The sequence below is a fragment of the Gigantopelta aegis genome, chromosome 11, assembly GCF_016097555.1.
Source record: "Gigantopelta aegis isolate Gae_Host chromosome 11, Gae_host_genome, whole genome shotgun sequence".
Lineage (NCBI taxonomy): Eukaryota > Metazoa > Mollusca > Gastropoda > Neomphalida > Peltospiridae > Gigantopelta > Gigantopelta aegis.
Window position 1 is genome coordinate 4,493,892 of NC_054709.1, and position 23,396 is coordinate 4,517,287.

The 23,396-nt window shown below is 36.7% G+C and overlaps 1 protein-coding gene across 1 annotated transcript in view; it reads left to right on the top strand.

The window, feature by feature from the left end:
• LOC121385002 (aquaporin AQPAe.a-like) overlaps positions 1–3,790 on the top strand; it is a 31,306-nt gene extending 27,516 nt beyond the window's left edge. The window contains exon 3 of the mRNA XM_041515526.1: positions 1,288–3,790. Coding sequence (XP_041371460.1) covers positions 1,288–1,533 — 246 coding nt within the window. The 3' untranslated portion in view covers positions 1,534–3,790. The remainder of the gene's footprint in view (positions 1–1,287) is intronic.
• The last annotated feature ends 19,606 nt before the right edge of the window (positions 3,791–23,396 follow it).

A 23,396-nucleotide genomic window follows, 5' to 3' on the forward strand; every position in this document is an offset into this window, starting at 1 on the left:
TTAGATATTTAAAAGTTACAATAAAACGCAGTATCACGTAGGAACTGTAAAATAAGTTCTGGATGGAATCGAAAGGATTCCATCACGCCTGTTTCTCCAAATACAACAACAAAACAAACACACAAAAAAGAGGAAACTGTACTACTACTAATAATAGAGTTTATTGACGAACTATTGATTGTTGGCAGACATATTAAATTTAATACAAATGCATTTGTCCAAATAACATATATGTATAAAGGTTTTACAAATGGACCCGTGTGTAGTGCCACGACAAATTTCGCAATTTCACTAACGCAAATGTCATCGACAAAATTAATGTCACACAATCGGTGACAAATGTCACAAAAGTATTAACCACAAATGTCGCAATGCTGATTTACATGTAGATGTCACACCGACAAACGTCGAAACTTTTTTTTGTGATTTTTTTTTTTTTCTTCTGGAGCGATACCCTTATTGTAGCTGAAATAATAATTCTTGCTGACCAGAATCGTACGATCAATCCCCACTGTAACCTGCCCTAAAATGTTTCACTATAAAAACGTTTGTTTTGTTTAACGAAACCACTAGATCACATTGATTTATTAATCATCGGCCATTGGATATCAAACATTTAGTAATTTTGACATATAGTCTTAGAGAGGAAACCCGCTACATTTTCCCTTTAGTAGCGAGGGATCTTTTATATATGCACCACCCCACAGACAGGATAGCACATACCACGCCTTTGGTATACCAGTCGTGTTGCACTGGCTGGAATGAGAAATAGTCCAGTGGGCCCACCGACGGGGATCGATCCTAGACCGACCACTCATCAGGCGTGTTCTTTACCACTGGGCTATTCCTGGCCCTGTTTCAATATAAGCACTAACATGGTGGTCTGAATCTGCTATTGATGTTTATTGACGTATTTACAGACTTATGGCCCTTGAACGTAGGAGATATTAAAACCTGTTTTCCGGACTTGACATTTTATGACATTTTGCATATAGCTTTATCATGTACTGACCAAGTTTGACTTTAATGACAATTTACCCGTTTGTGACAAAAATATGACCCTTGACCATGGGCGTATGGGGACTCTTTGATTTAGGGGGGCTGGAGGGGTTGATTGGCCCGAAATTTTACCCAGATAAAAACTGCCCGATAACCCCCCCCCCCCCCCCCCCCCGCCCCCGGGTCGTACCTTAGAAGATACGAACATTTGTTGGGCCCTATAGGGGGCATGTATTGCTTTAGCAGTACTCTCAGAATGCTTGTTAATATATTTATTTTTGTCGACAGATCTACTGGGTTGGACCAATGGTAGGCGGTGCCTGTGGGGCTCTTGTTTACAACTGTGTATTTTCCATTTCTGCCGGAAACCGTGGTCTTTCCGGCTGCATTTCCTCCCGGAAGTACGACGCCGTCAACACTGACGACACAAAGAAGGAGATCGAAGATATCACCGGAAGTATAGAATTCGCCGAGGATCTTCCAGGAAAATTGCCCATACCATCGTCTTCTGTTGAGAAATTAGAACAAGCGTGAACATAAAGAACCTCAAGTTTACGCTTTTAAACAACCAGTTTAATAATGTAATTGATATCTAACGGACACGAGTGTAGTAATCCTGTTTTATATATCCGGGAAAATAAAATCAACAAACGACAAAACAGGTGAAAGAGAAAGTTAAACGCCTTTTCAAAACAAAATGTGTTTGCGGCATTTTGTACATGCACATTTAACTTACAGGCGGCAGTCAGTATCGGTGGACGATTTGGTTCTGTCGTCTAGGTCACAACTCTAGCAATTAAGAAAATGATCATGGCATAAAAATAGGTCCTGGACAAAATATTCACCACGGCATTTCTCTCGGCAGTTTTGCGGTTAACGTATAGGAGAGAAATTTAATAAAAGAAGTAATTAAGTAAGAAAATTGACATAGAAAATTAAAATTTTCACTGCAAAATAAAATCCACGAAAAAATGTAAACACTGCAGCAATCTCCACGGCACTGCCGATTGCCGTGGTTAATTGGCAAGATTAAGGTCATTATCATGGTGCAGCCAATTCGATGTCTTTAAAAAGAAATCTCCAATATGTGAGATATATAAAATAACTTGTGTAAGAAAATCCCAAAACTTTCATTAGCTAAAGTCTATATGCAGTAAATATATTCTCATAAAAATGTGTACATAGTCATGGGTCGAAATATGGCCATCCCGACCGTTTTGTTCCGTTTATCATCACCACGGGCTGTGAAATATGTTTTACTTTGTGTCCCGTCTGACGTACAGTTAGTTTATGATCAAGTTTGGACCGGCTTGTCTTTGTTCCATCCCATAGAATTTGTAGCTTACGGGCACGAATGTCCGACAGGAATTCAACCAATTTCGACCCATGATAGTACAGTGCATATGGGGGTTTACAGGGCCGTAGCTAGGATTTTTTGTTTTGGGGGTGGGGGGTGGGGGGCAACTGAGTAGTTAATAGTGTAAAACTCCTTTTCTTTAAGTTTCTATAATGCTTTCCGAATTTTTTCGGGGGGGGGGGGGGGGGGGCGCAATTGCGAAGAAAAGTATTAAGCATAATTTGTCAAGGGAAACAACCGCGAAGAGAATATCACGGAACTTCCATCCAAAGTTAGTTCCCTTCCACGTATTGTTGGTATAAGCATCAAAGTTGTTTCCCTTTAATAATGTGTTCATGTAACACCAATTATATACATAATATTCACGTGTGCTATCAATGTTAGCTTGTGTCCCGGGTCAGATTCCTAGCCATGCCAGAGACCGGACCTGAGATGGACATGCCTGAAACCTTAGTGGTATAGGGGCATGCATAAATAGTTGAAGAGCAAGATCAATGTCAGCATGCACTTTATTTAATCAGTGACTATTAGTTGTCAAAGATGGTGATTACGAGATATGTATATATATATATATATAAGGGAGACCGATAGAGAAGGAAGGAGGGAGGGAGAGAAAGAAAGAAAGAAGTAGCGATAATTAGAGATAAGTGATTTATTTGCATTTAGTTATACAACTCATCACCTTATTACTCAACATAATACAATGTACAGATACGTATATACAATTATATACATGTAAATATATAGATGTATAAGACCGTGGTGAGTGTGGTTTAATAGATATAATCACGTGCAAGTAAGACTAATGAACATAAATGATATTTCATTGATTGACATACCTTGGTTCATTGAAGAAAATACAAAGCTTTAAATTTGTTTTGTTTAACGACATCATTAGAGCACTTTTTGTCTGCGAAGATTTATTTATTAAAATATTCCTTCCATTATATACGCGCACACATATATAGACATTAAGATGAAAGAGGTATATTTACATATCGATGTACACCGACATACACATACGTGTTCAGACTCATGCATCCATCCACACATACATACATAGATATATAAAACACAAAAAAACCCCAAAACAAATCCAACAACAACAACCAACAAACAAAACAACAACCATACACCATTATAGTTGGGTTGTATATCTAGCATGTATATGACAATCGAAATACAAACACACACAAAAACAAAATATTACTATAAAATTCTGTCCAATTATTGCCTGGCTACATATTACATACATTATGAAACAGCCCATTTTGTTTGGAATTTATGGTGTAAACTTTTACTATGATGGATGCTTGGTTCAATTATATATCTTGATTTTAGAACATATTTGAAATGTTCAATATTTGGTAATGTATCCGTTACTTTACATTTGTAAATAAAGAATTTGAAAGTAATAAAAAGAGATAAAAAATATCATGTTTTTGTTTTATTATTTTCACCAAGAAGAATCAATTCGGCATCAAGAGACAAGTTATAAATGTGCTGACAGTTATCGTGTATCAGTTGGACAAAAGCATTCCAAAATGGTTTGACTGGAATACACTCCCAGAAGAGATGAACTATAGTTTCTGGAGTACCTTTACAAAATGGTCAAAGATTATTATCAGTTTTGTTGATTTTTAATAATAAAAAACAGATTAGTTGTGATAATTCTATGTAGTCACCTGCACTGAAACCATCGTAACTTTGTATCTGGGTTTGTCTTAAACGGCTTGGAGTATATTTTTGTCCAGTCGATGTCGGAATGAAAGAATTCTTCCCATTTTGATTCAGCTTTTATAATGTTATTTTTATTTGTTAATATATAATAGTATTGTTTAGAGCCCTTTTTAATTGAGAAGAGTTTCCTCGTAACATTAGTGTCATCCAGTAAAGAGAAGGTGTCTGGTTGTACAATTTTTAAACTTGAGAAATATTTTCTAAATGCTTGAACAACACCATAATAAGTCACAAACGATATTTCAGTGTCGCAATTGTCTTGAAATTCCATTAAAGTACAAATTTTACCCTTTCTATTAAAAAGGTCTGTAATTTGTGAGATGCCTTTTTGATATCATTTCGTGTTATAAAAAGGCTTTTGTCAATACAAATATTAGGATTGTAAAATACTGGTTGTTAAAAATTCTTCAAGGGATGAACATGAAATGTTATCAGCAAAACATTTGAAGGCATTCAAACAGTCTTTCCAAAATAAGTTATTTATTTTGTCCAATAAGTGTAACATCGAGAATCTTTCTAGTCCATATAAGTGTCAGCGCTTTTACATATGAATATATATCAACCATACCTAGTCCTCCGTCACTAACAGGACGGCAAGCTACTGGTTTTTTTTATTCTATCAGGTTTATTACTCCAGACAAATTTAAATAGCATATGGTTTAATTCTTTAAGAAAATGGCCTGGGGGGGGGGGGGGGGGGGGGTAGGAAGAGTCAAAAAAAGTTAATTGAGTTTAGAAATAAGCAATGATTTAATTATAGCAATTCTACCTAGGGGGTAATAAAACGTTTCATCCATCTATATTAATAATTTGTTCAATTTCAAATAATTTATTTTCAAAATTAATGTTGGTAATTTCTTTAATATTTGTTGTGAACTTTATTCCAAGAATCTTAAATATTTTTGGATTCCATTCAAGTTTTAGGTTTGGTAAATATACATCTTTACAATTTGTTTTGGAACCTATCCATATAACTTGAGATTTATCATAGTTAATAACCAGACCAGACATATTTGCAAAGTCATTGAGTACCATAACTGTTGTTTCCAACGATGTTTGACTCCCATCCTGGATGAATTCGGTGTCATCTGGATATTGTGTCATGAGGAGATTCTGATTATTAAAAGTTAAACCTTTAATACCTGGATTATCCTTAATCATAAGAGCCAGAATCTCTACACATAATAATAAAATATATGGAGATATTGGGTCGCCTTGTCTACAGCCGCTATGAATTTCGAACCATAGAGATAAGGTACCATTAATTATTAAGCAAGATTTAATATATTTATGTAATGTTTGGATCCATCTTTTTACGTCATTTACAAAGCCGAAAAAAGATAAAGTATTTTCAATGAAGGACCAGGATACTGAATCAAAGGCTTTTTCAAAATCTACTAAAAATAGCATCCCTGAAATATTAATTAATTCAATATTAACAAACGAATCATATATTAAACGAATGTTAATATATCTATTTGCCAAGAAACTAGTTTGGTCTCGACTAATTAATTTTGGAAGAACCTTTTTTAGACGTTCAGCAATGACTGAAGACAGTATTTTAAGAGAGCAGCTCATGAGAGAGATTGGATACCAATTTAAAAAAAAATTGTTTTGGTTTATCACCTTTAGGGAAACATGTAATAATTCCTTGCTTTTGAGTGACAGAAAGTTCACCTTTTTAAAAACCTTCATTTATTGATCTTAGTAAGTAGATGCCAATATCTTCCAGAACAAAAAATTAATCTAAATCTATCTGTGCCAGGGCTCTTATTTTTTGTGGGTTTTTTTTTAAAGCATTTAACAATTCATCATAAGTAATTTCTCCTTCAAGGGAATTTACTTCTTCGTCATTTAATTTATTTACTTCGAAAGTTTTGAAAAAATGGAATCAAGATCGTACTGAAGAATTAAATGTTCTTTTGATGAAAACAACGTTTCATAACATTTCTTAGCTTCCATACATATATCTCGTGTGTCTGATACAATAGTACCATTGTCTGGTACAATTTTAGTCATAGATTTGCTGATAAAGTTTCTGTTTTCTAAATTGCAAAAATATTTATTAATTTTCTCTCCCTCGTCGATCCATTTGGCTCTGGAATGTATTAGAATGTCTTCCATCTTTTTCCTTCTTATATATTCTAACTCTTGGTTTTTTGCTTCTAGCAGATCAAAATCGATATTGTCTATGTTATTTTCCAATGTATTTATTTCCACGTTTAAAATCTCTTCAAGTTTATTTGTTTCTTTCTTTTTAAATGAGGCATAAGAAATTGTTTTACCCCGGATCTCCATAAGCAACACTTCCATAAACAACTGATCATTAATGTTAAAATTAATTGCCGATTGATATATATCGTCTAGTGATATTTGTTCATTTTGTTTGGCTGCATATTGCTGCACTACGTTAGAAATTACTTCTCTGACCACCTTTACGTATTCTTTATCAACTAGTAGAGAGTTATTAAATTTCCAATATGGATTCCTTTTTTATTGGTTAGTCAAGTTCGCTTTTAAGCTTATCAAAGAGTGATCTGATCGATAACCTGAAGTTATATTTGTGTCAACAACAAAAGGATACAAGTTTTGTGAGATAAAAAAAAGTAGCCAAGCTTGTTTAAGGGGATTTTGTCTTCTCCACGTGAACTGTTGGACATCGGGATTATGATCGCGCCATACATCAACCAGATCTAGTTCACCCATCATTTGTAAAACTTCTCCATGTGAACTGTTGGACATCGGGATTATGATCGCGCCATACATCAACCAGATCTAGTTCACCCATCATTTGTAAAACTTCTTCTCCAGTGAACTGGCACCGGGATTATGATCGCGCCCTACATCAACCAGATCTAGTTCACCATCATTTGTAAAACTTCTTCTCCATGTGAACTTTGGCGCCCTACATCGGGATTATGATCGCGCCATACATCAACCAGATCTAGTTCACCCATCATTTGTAAAACTTCTTCTCCATGTGAACTGTGGGACACCGGGATTATGATCGCGCCATACATCAACCAGATCTAGTTCACCCATCATTTGTAAAACGTCTTCTCCATGTGAACTGTTGGACATCGGGATTATGATCGCGCCATACATCAACCAGATCTAGTTCACCCATCATTTGTAAACTTCTTCTCCATGTGATGTGGGACACCGGGATTATGATCGCGCCATACATCAACCAGATCTAGTTCACCCATCATTTGTAAAACGTCTTCTCCATGTGAACTGTTGGACATCGGGATTATGATCGCGCCATACATCAACCAGATCTAGTTCACCCATCATTTGTAAAACTTCTTCTCCATGTGAACTGTTGGACATCGGGATTATGATCGCGCCATACATCAACCAGATCTATCAACCAGTTCACCCCATCATTTGTAAAACGTCTTCTCCATGTGAACTGTTGGACATCGGGATTATGATCGCGCCATACATCAACCAGATCTAGTTCACCCATCATTTGTAAAACTTCTTCTCCATGTGAACTGTGGGACACCGGGATTATGATCGCGCCCTACATCAACCAGATCTAGTTCACCCATCATTTGTAAAACGTCTTCTCCATGTGAACTGTTGGACATCGGGATTATGATCGCGCCATACATCAACCAGATCTAGTTCACCCATCATTTGTAAAACGTCTTCTCCATGTGAACTGTTGGACATCGGGATTATGATCGCGCTATACATCAACCAGATCTAGTTCACCCATCATTTGTAAAACTTCTTCTCCATGTGAACTGTGGGACACCGGGATTATGATCGCGCCATACATCAACCAGATCTAGTTCACCCATCATTTGTAAAACGTCTTCTCCATGTGAACTGTTGGACATCGGGATTATGATCGCGCCATACATCAACCAGATCTAGTTCACCCATCATTTGTAAAACTTCTTCTCCATGTGAACTGTGGGACACCGGGATTATGATCGCGCCATACATCAACCAGATCTAGTTCACCCATCATTTGTAAAACGTCTTCTCCATGTGAACTGTTGGACATCGGGATTATGATCGCGCCATACATCAACCAGATCTAGTTCACCCATCATTTGTAAAACGTCTTCTCCATGTGAACTGTTGGACATCGGGATTATGATCGCGCTATACATCAACCAGATCTAGTTCACCCATCATTTGTAAAACTTCTTCTCCATGTGAACTGTGGGACACCGGGATTATGATCGCGCCATACATCAACCAGATCTAGTTCACCCATCATTTGTAAAACGTCTTCTCCATGTGAACTGTTGGACATCGGGATTATGATCGCGCTATACATCAACCAGATCTAGTTCACCCATCATTTGTAAAACTTCTTCTCCATGTGAACTGTGGGACACCGGGATTATGATCGCGCCATACATCAACCAGATCTAGTTCACCCATCATTTGTAAAACGTCTTCTCCATGTGAACTGTTGGACATCGGGATTATGATCGCGCCATACATCAACCAGATCTAGTTCACCCATCATTTGTAAAACGTCTTCTCCATGTGAACTGTTGGACATCGGGATTATGATCGCGCCATACATCAACCAGATCTAGTTCACCCATCATTTGCAAAACTTCTTCTCTGGCTCGAGGATTATTTATATTTTGATAATTATAAGCATCGAATGATTTTTGTAAAATAAGGTTAAAATCACCAACAACTAAACAATAATTATTACCAAATTCCTTAATTTTTGTAAAATAAGGTTAAAATCACCAACAACTAAATAATAATTATTACCAAATTCCTTAATTTTGTCCGTAATAGTTGTGAAGAAATTAGGCTGGTCACTATTAGGTCCATATAAGTTAAGTAGGGTAAATCGAAAATCTTTAATTGTAATATCTATTATCAACAAGTTGCCACGGTTATCTGCATAATACTTACGTATTTTATAACCAAAATTGTTATTAAATAAGGTGGCGATTCCACGAGACCGACTATTATTACTATTAAAAAAACAATCACCACCCTAAATGGATCTTATAACAGGTTCTTTTTCCTGTGTAAAGTGAGTATCTTGCAACATATAAATTGAATATGATTTATCCCTTAAAGAATTGAAAACATCTTTTAGTTTTTCAAAAGAGCCAAGGCCTCGACAGTTTAAAGAACAAATATTGAAGTCGCTACATAAAACCATTGTGAATAACTATCGATAATATATCTAATAAATAACAACCACTGTCTAAATATAAGGCACAGTTATACATATAAAAGGAGAACCATCGAGGATAGTCATAAATACAAATACAACACAAGGAGTCACTCTTAATCTTAAAAGCTGCGATAGATATATACCAACAGTCATTCTTATTTTCGCCAGACATAGGCCTATACTATTCAACAATAGAGGTCGAAGGATATATTTAAAAAAATGAATTTCTAATAAAATATTGATGATGTTTTTTAGTGGTGTGAAATATAAAGCAGAAATACATATACTGATGGAAAGAAATAAGGGAACACATCAATTTGTAGACCAAATTTAATTCAATACTAGCGTAGTAATGTCTGTATTTCATACCAAGTTGTAATGTGGGATTGAATGTCTGTAGTGTTGAATGTGCTGCCTATATTTTCCCAGTCAACTTCGGACAATATGAACTGATTTTTGATGCAGTCATTATTTCTTGTTGCTATCTGTGTGATCCTTTATTTCTTTCCATCAGTATATATTAAACAAATAAAAACCAATGAACACTGGTATATTCATAGTATATACATACATTCTAGAACAAAGAAGCAACCATAACTGCCCCCCCCCCCCCCCACACACACACACATACACACGCTCACTTTCGCACCACTTTTCACAACTGGATATGTATAATGCTGAAAATAAGACCAAAAAAACCCAAAAACAAATCTACTGTCATGGGAGGTGTGTCCTCGTCCCAACCCAAGTTGAAATGCCTAAGTTTTAGGTGTGTTTTTTATTACTCTGAATTTAGTATTAATAAGTATGTAAAAAAAACAAAACAAAAAAAAACAAAAAAACAATAGCCATTAGATCAATCAATCAATCAGTGATCCATTTAAAAAAAACAAAAAAAAAACGAAACGTACATCTACATCCCATTGAGCTACAAAAAAGATAAACCAAAATTCGAACTAGTGCTTAGAAAAGTAATAGAATACCTAAAAAGAGGAAAAATATTTCGTCAAACACATGTATACGTGCACGTAATGTATGTCAAATAAATACACTAATATTACAAATATAATAAAACAGCAGTAGTAGCACTAGATATATTAATATTTATAAGACATTCAGTAAGAAGAACACGAAATTATCTATATCTATATTGATAAATCAATAAAAGTAAATACATACATAAATAAATAAATAAATAATTACACTATGAATAAATGAATGAAAGAATAAATAAATAAATGAACGAATAAATAATAAATAAATAAATAAATCTATAAATAAATAAATAGAAAAAATATAAATACAATAAGTCAGTAGGTAAGTAAGTTAAGTAAATAAATAAATAAATATACAAATGATTAAATAAATAATTAAATAAAAAAGTAAAAAGTTTCATAATTAATAGTTTCGAGAAATAATTTAAACTGATAATGTTTGGAGTATATGTTGCTTTCAAGTGATCAAGTAATTTTTACGTCCTTATTATATCCTTCCATTTGATTTGAGTTTAGCAGAAACCATGCCACCCCTTGTCCAAGCAGCCTCGATATTGTCATGCGACTTTACGTTTTGTAGAAATAGGTAGTTTTCCTTGGTGAGGTCCTCACTGATGCCTCTGCCGGCGCCCTTCAACTTACGTTGATTGGTAAGCGCTTGTATTTAATGTCGTCTTGCTATATAAACTTCAAAATTATTGGTCGTGGTCTGTCGTGCTGAAAGGTACCCAATCTGTGCGCTATGCTAACATCCTCACTGGAAACATTCATACCAATTGTCTCAAGCAGGCGCAGATATTTATCAATTGTCAGTTCGTGGGTTGCCTCTTTGTTTTCATCTGGAATACCGAATATTCTTGTATATTGTTCGAGATTGTTGGTTCGTGTAAACGCCAGTTTAGCTGTAAAATCACATTCCTTTACTTTCTGTTCGGTAGTTTCAATTCTCTTTGTTAACTTGATGTTTTCTATTTTCAGGTTTTCATTTTATTTTTTAAGATCAAATATTTTACTTTCCCACTTTTGAACTTTCTCTTCCAATTTAGCAATGTGTTTCTGGTCATCTTAATATTTGTAAGAAGCCCAAACTGGAATTTGTCTTCAAATAATTTCGTACGTACGAAAAAAAAGATTTTAGAAAATAAAATGAAATTTACGATAGTGCAAATATCAAAACGACCAGAAACACGTTTAATATACAGCCACTAATATTTTAAGCAGAAAAATATATTTAATATGTAATTACAATCGTTAAAAAGTCTCTGTTAGTCGATAACAACTTAAAAATTTAAGCAAACTCAGGAATGTCCCTTGAATGAGCTGTTGTTTTTCAGAGATATTATTTTTTTCAGTTCCTGCATTATGAAGTCTAACGTCGATTGTTTGTCAGTCTGTTTACTTGCAGTTGTGGTCGTAAAGGAAACGATACTGGGCTGATCGTTATTTTGTTCTGCCGTTGATTTAACTCTTTTGCTTTCCTGTGTGTTTACTTCTCTGGTTAAAGGGACATTCCGGAGTTTGCTGCACTTTTTAAGATGTTATCGACTAGCAGAGACTATTTAACGATTGTAATTACATATCAAATATATTTTTCTGCTTAAAATATTAGTGGCTGTATATTAAACGTGTTTATGATCGTTTTAATATTTGTACTAGGTTAAATTTTATTTCCTAAAATGTTAGTTTTTTCGTACGTACAACATTATTTGGAGACAAAATCCAGTTTGGGCTTCTTACAAATATTAAGTCGACCAGAAACACATTGAATATACAGACACATTGAATATATAGACACTGATATTCTAAACAAGAAAATATATTTAATATGTAAGTTTAATCTTAGAAATATGTTATTAGTCTGAAACATCTTACAATGCAGCAAATTTAGGAATGTCCCTTTAACTCCAGCCTATATACTAGTATAAAGCAGATAATGAACAATATCCAAGTTCTGGCGAAAGTCGACACCTGGCCCGTGCTTATAAACCTTAAAGTCTAGACTTTAATAAAGTCCAGACTTTAACGTCATGGCAACGCCATTCGAATAGTATTACGTTAAAGTCTGGACTTTATTAAAGTCTAGACTTTAAGTTTTATAAGCACGGGCCCTGCGCCTACGTCAGGCGTGTGCTACAACAGCTTGCTCTGAATGCGCGCGTTAAAACATATGACCTGACCTGACCTGACCTCAATATCCAATATCACATATCATGTATATGATAAGATTAATTCGGTAATTAGACTATCGAAATTGGTCTAAAATGTACACAAGCCATTGATAATTTTAATGACAAAAACTAACGGGATAGAAACTATATAATTTAAAATAAATTTTAAAACAAAACAAAGCAAATTAATTAATATTGACGGTTTTTAGTGGCTGTTGTTCAATATATGAGAGAGAGAGAGAGAGAGAGAGAGAGAGAGAGAGAGAGAGAGAGAGAGAGAGAGAGAGAGAGAGAGAGAGAGAGAGAGAGAGAGAGAGAGAGAGAGAGAGCGAGAGAGAGAGAGAGAGTGTGTGTGAGTGTGTGTGTGTGTGTTGTTTAGTAGTACTCTTTCTGATCATGGCAGTATAATTATATTAAAACTTACAATTTGCTTTAAAAAACCCCGAAATGACTCGATGCAAAATGAAAACATGATTACTGCTCTAAGGGAAGCTAACCCTAAGGTATATCACATTTGTTTTTAATGAACATAAAATATCGTCAGTGTGATATTACGATATATGAATTTGTCTATTATTGTGAGTGTTCTACAAAAGATGATAGCATTGAAGAAAGTGACTGTCGGTAAGCATGGCAACCAGACTTGATACGAAGAACTGGACAACTCTATAACAGAAACATGATATCTTAAACGTGTTTTTTTTCTATCATGTTGGACAAAGCAAACTGCGACGATATTCCTGTTATTGGTAGCATTTTATATGAGGTTTTTTTATTGAAAGAATCTATTGTCTGCAAATGTTGTTAATTTGGTATTTTAGACTGACATTTTCCAACTGATGGTAATATTCCAAAACCCCCTTCGTAAATTAAAAAACCCCAACCCAACCCCCCCCCCCCCCCAAACATTTAAAAAAAACCCCGACGAGTCATCATTCGAAGACCTTTTCTAGTCCCATGACTTTTAAACAACTTGCGTGTCCGAGGTTTAGTAACCTTGTATCTGTGTGAACGAATGAATGTTTAACGACACCCCAGTGCGAGAAATATATCGAATATTAGATCTTGTCAATCTTGTATCTGATGGCCAGTTTGGATTTAAGCCCAGTTTTAACACCGTTGACGCTATTTTCTTCTTCATAATCCGCTAACTACCACAATTGGCATTAAAAAAAAGCACTGTGGTTTTGTAGACTACCACAAAGCTTTCCACATAATGGCCTCAATGCACTATGGAAAGAAAGAAAGAAGTGTTTTATTTAACGACGCACTCAACACATTTTATTTACGGTTATATGGCGTCAGACATATGGTTAAGGACCACACAGATTTTTCTAGAGGAAACCCGCAGTCGCCACATAGGCTACTCTTTTTTACGACAGGCAGCAAGGGATCTTTTATTTGCGCTTCCCACAGGCAGGATAGCACAAACCATGGCCTTTGTTGAACCAGTTATGGATCACTGGTCGGTAGAAGTGGTTTACACCTACCCATTGAGCCTTGCGGAGCACTCACTCAGGGTTTGGAGTCGGTATCTGGATTAAAAATTCCATGCCTCGACTGGGATCCGAACCCAGTACCTACCAGCCTGTAGACCGATGGCCTGCCACGACGCCACCGAGGCCGGTATCAATGCACTATGGATGAAAATTGCTATTTATAGTCCATCTCGAGGGGAACGAATTTTTTTCATGCTATGGAATTTCCTACAAATTATTTATTTCTGAGCCGATTGTTTTCCAAATGTGACACTTTTTTGGTTATTTCTAAAACTCTTTTACTTTTCTTCTTACGTTAAACAAAAATGAAATTATAAAAAAAAAACAAAAAAAAACAACGTTTTTTTTAGGAGGATGGGACGGACTATATGTTTACATATAAAGCTTTAGAATGTTATACAAAGCAAACGACTGAGATTTTTCAGTTATAAATTCGGTTTAATACAAGGTGAACGTCTATGCATGTTGTACAATGAGATCTTTCTGGTAGAAATATGAAGTAATACAAGGTGAACCCCTGTCGCCTTATCTATTCTCTCTATTTGTAAAATGATCTCCAAATGACATAATTAAATACCACTAACTATGCTTCAGCTGTTTACTCGGGATCTTCAATTTGTTGTTGTTGCTGCACATTGTTTGTGTCATACTTAAAACATTAAATGAATTGAACTGTATAAAGATGTTTTTGTTTACTGTTAATACGCATTGTACATACTAATGAATGTACTCTTGTGTAATTATCAGCCTTGTCAATTTATTACATCTTGTATAATAATATTATCTGTATACATATGCCATGACTGTAATCTGTATTCTTTTGGTAGTGAAACCTATCAAAACCGGACCCTCTGTAAACCGGAATTCCCTCAAAATCGGACGTTTTTCGCAGCCCCTTTTTAAATATCTGTACAGAAGAGAACCTCTCTAAACCAGATACCTCTTATAACAGGACTTTTTTACTTGGTACCGAGGGTGTCCGATTTAGAAGAGTTTCACTATATATAGAATTCACAAGAAATATACTTATACAGAGTGTGTGACTCTTATTATTATTAGTGGAATAAATATTGTTTCTGAGTTTCATACATGTTTGTAATGAAATAATAAATCAATGTTTCATTACCTCTTTTTGTTTCTCCTTTATTGGACATCAGGCCTGGTGCTTATAAAACCTTTAGAGTCTAGACTCGAGACTCTAATAGAGTTTGAGACACCAACGTCATGACAACGCCATACAAACTGTATGCGTGTGACGTCATTAAAGATTGAGTCTGGACTCTAAACGTTTTACAAGCACGGGCCCAGACCTAGTCTAGACTCGAGACTAATAGAGTTTGAGACACCAACGTCATGACAACGCCATACAAACTGTATGCGTGTGGCGTCATTAAAGATTGCGTCTGGACTCTAAACGTTTTACAAGCACGGGCCCAGACCTAGTCTAGACTCGAGACTCTAATAGAGTTTGAGACACCAACGTCATGACAACGCCATACAAACTGTATGCGTGTGGACCTTTGAGACACCAACGTCATGACAACGCCATACAAACTGTATGCGTGTGGCGTCATTAAAGATTGCGTCTGGACTCTAAACGTCATTAAAGATTGAGTCTGGACTCTAAACGTTTTACAAGCACGGGCCCAGACCTAGTCTAGACTCGAGACTCTAATAGAGTTTGAGACACCAACGTCATGACAACGCCATACAAACTGTATGCGTGTGGTGTCATTAGAGATTGCGTCTGGACTCTAAACGTTTTACAAGCACGGGCCTAGACCTAGTCTAGACTCGAGACTCTAATAGAGTTTGAGACACCAACGTCATGACAACGCCATACAAACTGTATGCGTGTGGCGTCATTAGAGATTGCGTCTGGACTCTAAACGTTTTACAAGCACGGGCCCAGACCTAGTCTAGACTCGAGACGCTAATAGAGTCTGAAACACTAACGTCATGACAACACCATACAAACTGCATGCGTGTGGCGTCATTAAAGATTGAGTCTGGACTCTAAATGTTTTACAAGCACGGGCCCAGACCTAGTCTAGACTCGAGACGCTAATAGAGTCTGAAACACTAACGTCATGACAACACCATACAAACTGTATGCGTGTGGCGTCATTAAAGATTGAGTCTGGACTCTAAATGTTTTACAAGCACGGGCCCAGACCTAGTCTAGACTCGAGACGCTAATAGAGTCTGAGACAGTAATGTCATCACAACACCATACAAACTGTATGTGTGTGACGTCATTAAAGATTGCGTCTGGACTCTAAACGTTTTACAAGCACGGGTCCAGGCCTAGTCTAAGCTGATCGTTTTAATATTTGTACTAGGTCATAAATTTTGCGTTTTAAACGTTTCAACCACGGGCCCAGCCTATCTGACTCGAGACGCTAATAGAGTCGTACGTACAACATTACAAACTGTAGCGTGTGACATTAAATTGAGTCTGGACTCTAAATGTTTTACAAGCACGGGCCCAGACCTAGTCTAGACTAGAAATATTGAGACGTAATGTCATCAAACACATACAAACTGCACGTTGAATATACAGATTGACTGGATATTTTAACAAGCAAACCTAGTCTAGACTCGAGACGCTAATAGAGTCTAAACACTCGTCAGACAATACAAACTTGCGTGTGGCGTCATTAAAGATTGCGGGAACTAAACGTTTTACAAGCACGGGCAGACCTAGTCTAACTCGAGGAATGTCTGAGACTTTAACAACGTGTGTATGTGAACGTCATTAAAGATTGCTCTGGATTTTTTACAAGCTAGTCTGACTCGAGACGCTAATAGAGTCTGAGACAGTAATGTCATGACAACGCCATCATGACAACGCCATACAAATTGTATGTGTGTGACGTCATTAAAGATTGAGTCTGGACTCTAAACGTTTTATAAGCACGGGTCCAGGCCTAGTCTAAGCTGATCGTTTTAATATTTGTACTAGGTTAAATTTCCTTTTATTTCTTAAGCTATTGTTTTTTCGTACGTACGAAATTATTGAAGACAAAATCTAGTTTGAGCTTCTTAGAAATATTAAGACGACCAGAAACACATTGCACATTGAATATACAGACACTGATATTCTAAACAAGAAAATATATGTAATAAGTAAGTTTAATCGTAGAAATATTTTATTAGGCGGAAACATCTTACAATGCAGTAAACTCAGTCCCTTTAAAGTGTGAATGTGAACGCAGCTCATTTCGCTCTGGTTTTGTTGTTGTTTTTTTGTTTTGTTTTACATTTCCTTCGATCGAATTTCATTGGAGATGTTTGTTTTGTTTTTGTTTTGAATATACATGGCCGAATTTACCAAACCTGTTTATGTCTTATACGCGTGTACATGTAACTACCCGTCTAATTAAAATTAGCTCCTCTATTACATGTGGATCTAACAGCAGCCCATTGGTCCAGTATGCCGGAAACTAATTTCACTGCTGTGATATAACATTTTAATGTCGAACTTTCGTTTCAAGACTGAAAAAAAAAACACGTTATAGTATAGCCATAAAATCTATTTATTCTAATACATAATCTAGAGTTGATTACTGCACTTTTACCCCCGTTTTGTTTTACGTTGAAACAGGCCAACAAGTTCGCCTATTGCTTAAGCGGCAATCTAATTGAATTGGAGCTCGGCTATATGAACCACGACCGTAGCAGCCGAGGACTGCGTATATAACCTTAATGCAAAATGGTTACGATTATTATTTATTCCCTTTGCCATAGAAATAAATCAACGTTCGGCCATACAGTGTTAAAATAACCATCATTATATTAAACACCAGTAATTCAAAATGGACTACGGTCTCAAAATTTCTTTTCATACAATCTAAAAACACCACGCATTAAAATAAATAATACGGTGGTATATTTAGGACACACATTTTTAAATTACTTTTAAAAATACTAAACATCAGCTTATATCTCGAAATCTGGACTTGTTTTGTCAAGTGCTTAACTTATTATCTTGAAATGTCAGCATAAATGTCAAGCTCTCGACCTTTTATCATGACTATATTCCACTGAAGGTACATACGCATTGACAAAACATATGTATAGCATTCGACAATATAATTTGAAAGCTCAAGATAATATGTTCAGCCCTCAACATCAATACAATAAGTGGAGATCTGATCATAAGGCCCACTTTCCGTTAACATTATCTGGGCCCGTGCTTATAAAACTTAAAGTCTAGACTTTAATAAAGTCCAGACTTTAACGTAATGCTGTTTGAATGGCGTTGCCATGACGTCCAGACTTTAACATAATGCTATTTGAATGGCGTTGCCATGACGTTAAAGTCTGGACTTTATTAAAGTCTAGACTTTAAGGTTTATAAGCACTGGGCATGCGCACGGAAACGTGCATTTTCATATCTACATTTTCGTAATTTGACGTCATCAAAGTACTTTTAAGTTACAAGTAACATCGATCGACTGGTTTTTTCTGCGCATGCTGAATGCACACTCGACTTATCTGGGTGTGGGAGAGACGTGCCTGAACCTTAATTGGATAGAGGCACGTTAATAGAGTTTACGCTACGCTACTCGACTTATTTATCTTCAGCTCTCGACTTATCTTCAGCGCATTACTGATTATCTCAAGCGCTCAGTATTATTTCAAATGCTCAACTTATTATCTTGAGCGCTTGCATGACTTCTTATCTCAAATACTTGACTTATATTATCTCAAGCGTTTAACTGATTATCCTGAGTGCTCAACTTATTATGTTAAACTTTTGACTTATCATCACGAGTGCTCGATTTGCTATCTCAAGTGTTTGACTTATTATCTCGAGTGCTCAACTTATTATCTCGAGTGCTCAACTTATTATCTCGAGTGCTCAACTTATTATCTCGAGTGCTCAACTTATTATCCTTAGTCATTAACTTGTTATCTTAGTGTTCGATTTATTATCTCCAGCACTCGACTTATTATCTTGAGTGTTCGATTTATTATCTCCAGCACTGAGACTTACTATCTTGAGTGTTCGATTTATTATCTCCAGCACTCGACTTATTATCTTAGTGTTCGATTTATTATCTCCAGCACTGAGACTTACTATCTTGAGTGTTCGATTTATTATCTCCAGCACTCGACTTATTATCTTAGTGTTCGATTTATTATCTCCAGCACTGAGACTTACTATCTTGAGTGTTCGATTTATTATCTCCAGCACTCGACTTATTATCTTAGTGTTCGATTTATTATCTCCAGCACTGAGACTTACTATCTTGAGTGTTCGATTTATTATCTCCAGCACTCGACTTATTATCTTAGTGTTCGATTTATTATCTCCAGCACTCGACTTGTTATCTTGAGTGTTCGATTTATTATCTCCAGCACTCGACTTATTATCTTGAGTGTTCGATTTATTATCTCCAGCACTTGACTTATTATCTTGAGTGTTCGATTTATTATCTCCAGCACTCGACTTATTATCTTAGTGTTCGATTTATTATCTCCAGCACTACTATCTTGAGTGTTCGATTTATTATCTCCAGCACTCGACTTATTATCTTGAGTGTTCGATTTATTATCTCCAGCACTCGACTTATTATCTTGAGTGTTCGATTTATTATCTCCAGCACTCGACTTATTATCTTAGTGTTCGATTTATTATCTCCAGCACTCGACTTACTATCTTGAGCTCTCAACTTCTGCATCAGTACTGTACAGCCAAAAAGAGAATTGCATTTGAAATTTTTTAAGAAAAAGACATGCATGTTGTCTAGAGTTAATATGTTAAAACACACACACAACACACACACACACACACACACACACACACACACACACACACACACACACACACACACACACACACACACACGTTATAGGCCATGGAATGTGCTTTCCTGTCTGTGGGAAGTGCATATAATAAAATATCCCTTGCTGCATTAGAAAAAATGTACCGGGTTTCCTCTGATGACTACGTGTAAAAATTACCACAACCAATGTGCTCTAGTGGTGTCGGTAAACAAAAAAACAAAAACAAACTTGTATCTCACCGACCGATCTCGCATTAAATGCATTAAAACATGTTTTATTTTATAAAATAAATAATTTGTAATGTAAATTGAAGACTGATTTAGTTCTTTAAAAAATAAATTGAACACCTGGAGTTATGTATAGCTTAGCAGTCGTATACGCCGGCCCGTACGTATTGGTATGGTCCGCGGTACGGTGGCCGCATAAATAGTCTCGCTGATATTTTTAGAATTTGTATGCTCCCAAATAACGTTATAACTCGGTGGCGTAGTGGTTAAGCCATTGGACTACAGGCTGGTAGGTACAGGGTTCGCAGCCCGGTACCGGTTCCAACCCAGAGCGAGTTCTTAAGGGCTCAATGGGTAGGTGTAAGGCCACTACACCCTCTTCTCTCTCACTAACCACTAACCAACTAACAACTAACCCACTGTCCTGGACAGACAGCCCAGATAGCTGAGGTGTGTGCCCAGGACAGCGTGCTTGAACCTTAATTGGATATAAGCACGAAAATAAGTTGAAATGAATGAATGAATGGTCGATATTTAAATTATTATTTACAGACGAAATGTCACCTGGACATGGGTGTCCACGCAATGCTGTTAGATCTACTGGTAGACCAGTAGAGCTAATTTTAATCAGATTGATGTAACTACATACGTACACATAGCCAGATTTCTCTTGACGGTGAGAGTGCTGGACAGACATAGGACTGTTGTATTAGAACGAGAATCTTCGACTACTGTTTAGTAGGCAGGTCAGGTCAGGTCAGGTCAGGTCAGGTCAGAGAGTTTTACGTGCACATTCAGAGCAAGCTGTTGTAGTGCACGCCTGTCATGGGCACATGTCCAGAACAGGAAAGGGGTGGGGTGGGTGGGAAAGAGAGGGGACCGACCGCACTGGTAGGTGCAAGAGAGCACCAGCAGCCCGACCGGGGTCGGTAGAGGGCGGGGGATGGTTTGTGTGTGTGTGGGGGGGGGGGGGGGGGGCGGTAGCTTTGGTGCTTGTGGCGGAACATGCTCTTAATTTTGTTTTCGCCTGTGGCGATATTAATTGTTTTAGAAGGCCGTGTGCAGTTCCAAATTGCACTTAAGCCCAGATGGACAACTTGTTACGTGATACCTTTGCGCGACGGTCATCGAGCTGTTTCTATTACACACCCAGCCAGGTGCGGAGGCCATGTGGCTAGTAGTTACGTAATATGTCCGGTAGTGCTGTTTATGGCCAGGGGATTGCTCGCGGATGGGGACAGCCAGTCTGACGATCAGAGAAAAATATGCCGGCGTGGTGGTTGTGGAAAATCTACATGATACGTAAGGTACCGCCTTGTACCCCCAGGCGATATTCTCTGTCTCTGAGAGTTTTGAATAAATAGCTAGGGTTTAGAGATATCTGGGAGAACTAGGAAGGCTCCAGGGGATCACGGACGTCGTCCACTGAACGATCTATATTAGTTCAGACGGGACTTTGGTAAATATATATTTTCTGCTCTGTGTATAACCTTGATGTGATTGATGTGACTTTAAATATTTTAATACTGTATTATACCAATATTATTTAGACGGTGCTGCCGGTCATCTGACGCAGTATTCTGTAGGCTCACCGTTCTGATATATATATATATATATATATATATATATATATATATATATATATAAAAGCTTAGCCAGTCAACCTAGAGGACCTAGGTAAACTGTAGGTTATTGTCTTTATTGTGATAGGTACCAGTGTTAATTCTGTATTACAAGGTTATTGAATGAGTAGTTAGGGTTAATTAAAAATTAACCAGTTAGGAATAGTGTTGTAATTCCTTTATTAATTAAGTTCCCCTGGAAGCGTTTCTCCATTATTACACGTGTGTGTGTTAGCGTTTCTCAATTATCACACGTGTGGGTGTTGTGTCACGGTGAAGTGATTAGCATATTGTGTAAACTAGACACCTAGAGATTAACTAATTAAGTGATCAGTTCTGGGTTGTTATTATTTATTGTTGTTATTAATTAACTACTGCGGCAGTACATTGTCAGCGTAGGTTAATACAGATTCCAAAGTGTATTGTGTTTTGTTGTGTTTTCTAATGAACTAAACGTGCTATAATAATATATACTTTATATAAGATCGTATCTCTGATCATACCTAGAGACGAGCCACAGCGGGTATAACTGCCTGTTACAGAGAGATCTAATAGATATACAGTTAGGAGAGATATTTGGACAATCGTGTTTTATTCAGTTACGGGTATTGTAGAATCCCCGTGACAGTGCTATAGAATTGTAAAATTCCTGAAGAATTAAGCCAACATAAAGGTTGCGCAGTTTTAATGAAGGAATTTGGGCGCTGTTTTTTGACGGTCCGCCGAAAAATAAAGGGGCGTTACGTATAATTTTTGAACTTAGTATATCGAGAGTAGCTCGTTACAGGAACCTAGCCTAGTGATGGCTGTTGTTGTTTTGTCTCCCTAGGTTGTCCCAGTAGTGACCCTTAAAAGGGCCTGATCTGTTCAGATCGTGGCAGGGCAACCTATGGGAGACTCGTTTTCGATTTGTTAGTAGGCAGCAAAATGTATATTGGGCTATTTCTCGTTCCAGCCAGTGCACCACGACTGGTATATCAAAGCCGTGGTATGTGCTGCCCTGTCTGTGGGATGGCGCATATAAAAGATCCCTTGCTGCTAATCGAAATGAGTAGCCCATGAAGTGGCAACAGCGGGTTTCCTCTCTCAATATCTGTGTGGTCCTTAACCATATGTCTGACGCCATATAACCGTAAACAAAATGTGTTGAGTGCGTCGTTAAATAAAGCATTTCCTTCTTTCTTTCTGACGGTAAGAGAGCGTAGATAACTGTCCAAATGTCCGTCTAGCTCTCTTACTGGCAGAGTACTCGGGCTGACATTTACAATGCTTAAGCATCTGTGTTTATAAGAAGAAAACAAAAGGCTTCGTAAAATTGGCCCACACTGTTTTCAGCACGACGTTTTGATCTGTACGCGATACCTGGTGATGTGTTTGTACAATGACGAAGAACTAATAAACGTGTTTGTATTAAATTACATTTGTCTGTCATGTTCTTTTCTCATATCCATGTGACACTTATTGGTGTAGGATGGTTTTCGATTTCAAATTTCTTTGTCATTTGTCACCTAAGTATTCACCAGCTACGTTTTTGCTTATTACATATGATTTATGAAAATCTGTGAAAAGAAAAACCGAAAACTCTTATTAGCATTTTGATGTCCAGTTACTATATATAAATAAACAGAATTAATAAACGTTAAAGTCGCAGACCCTAGTTTCAACCCGTAAAAAATGCAATCTGATTAAAATTAGCTCTACCAGTAGATCTAACAGCATTGCATGGACTCCCATGTCCAGGTGACATTTCATCTATAAATAACAATTTAAAAACCGACCAATTACACTTCGCCTTTTATAACGTTATTCGGGAGCATACA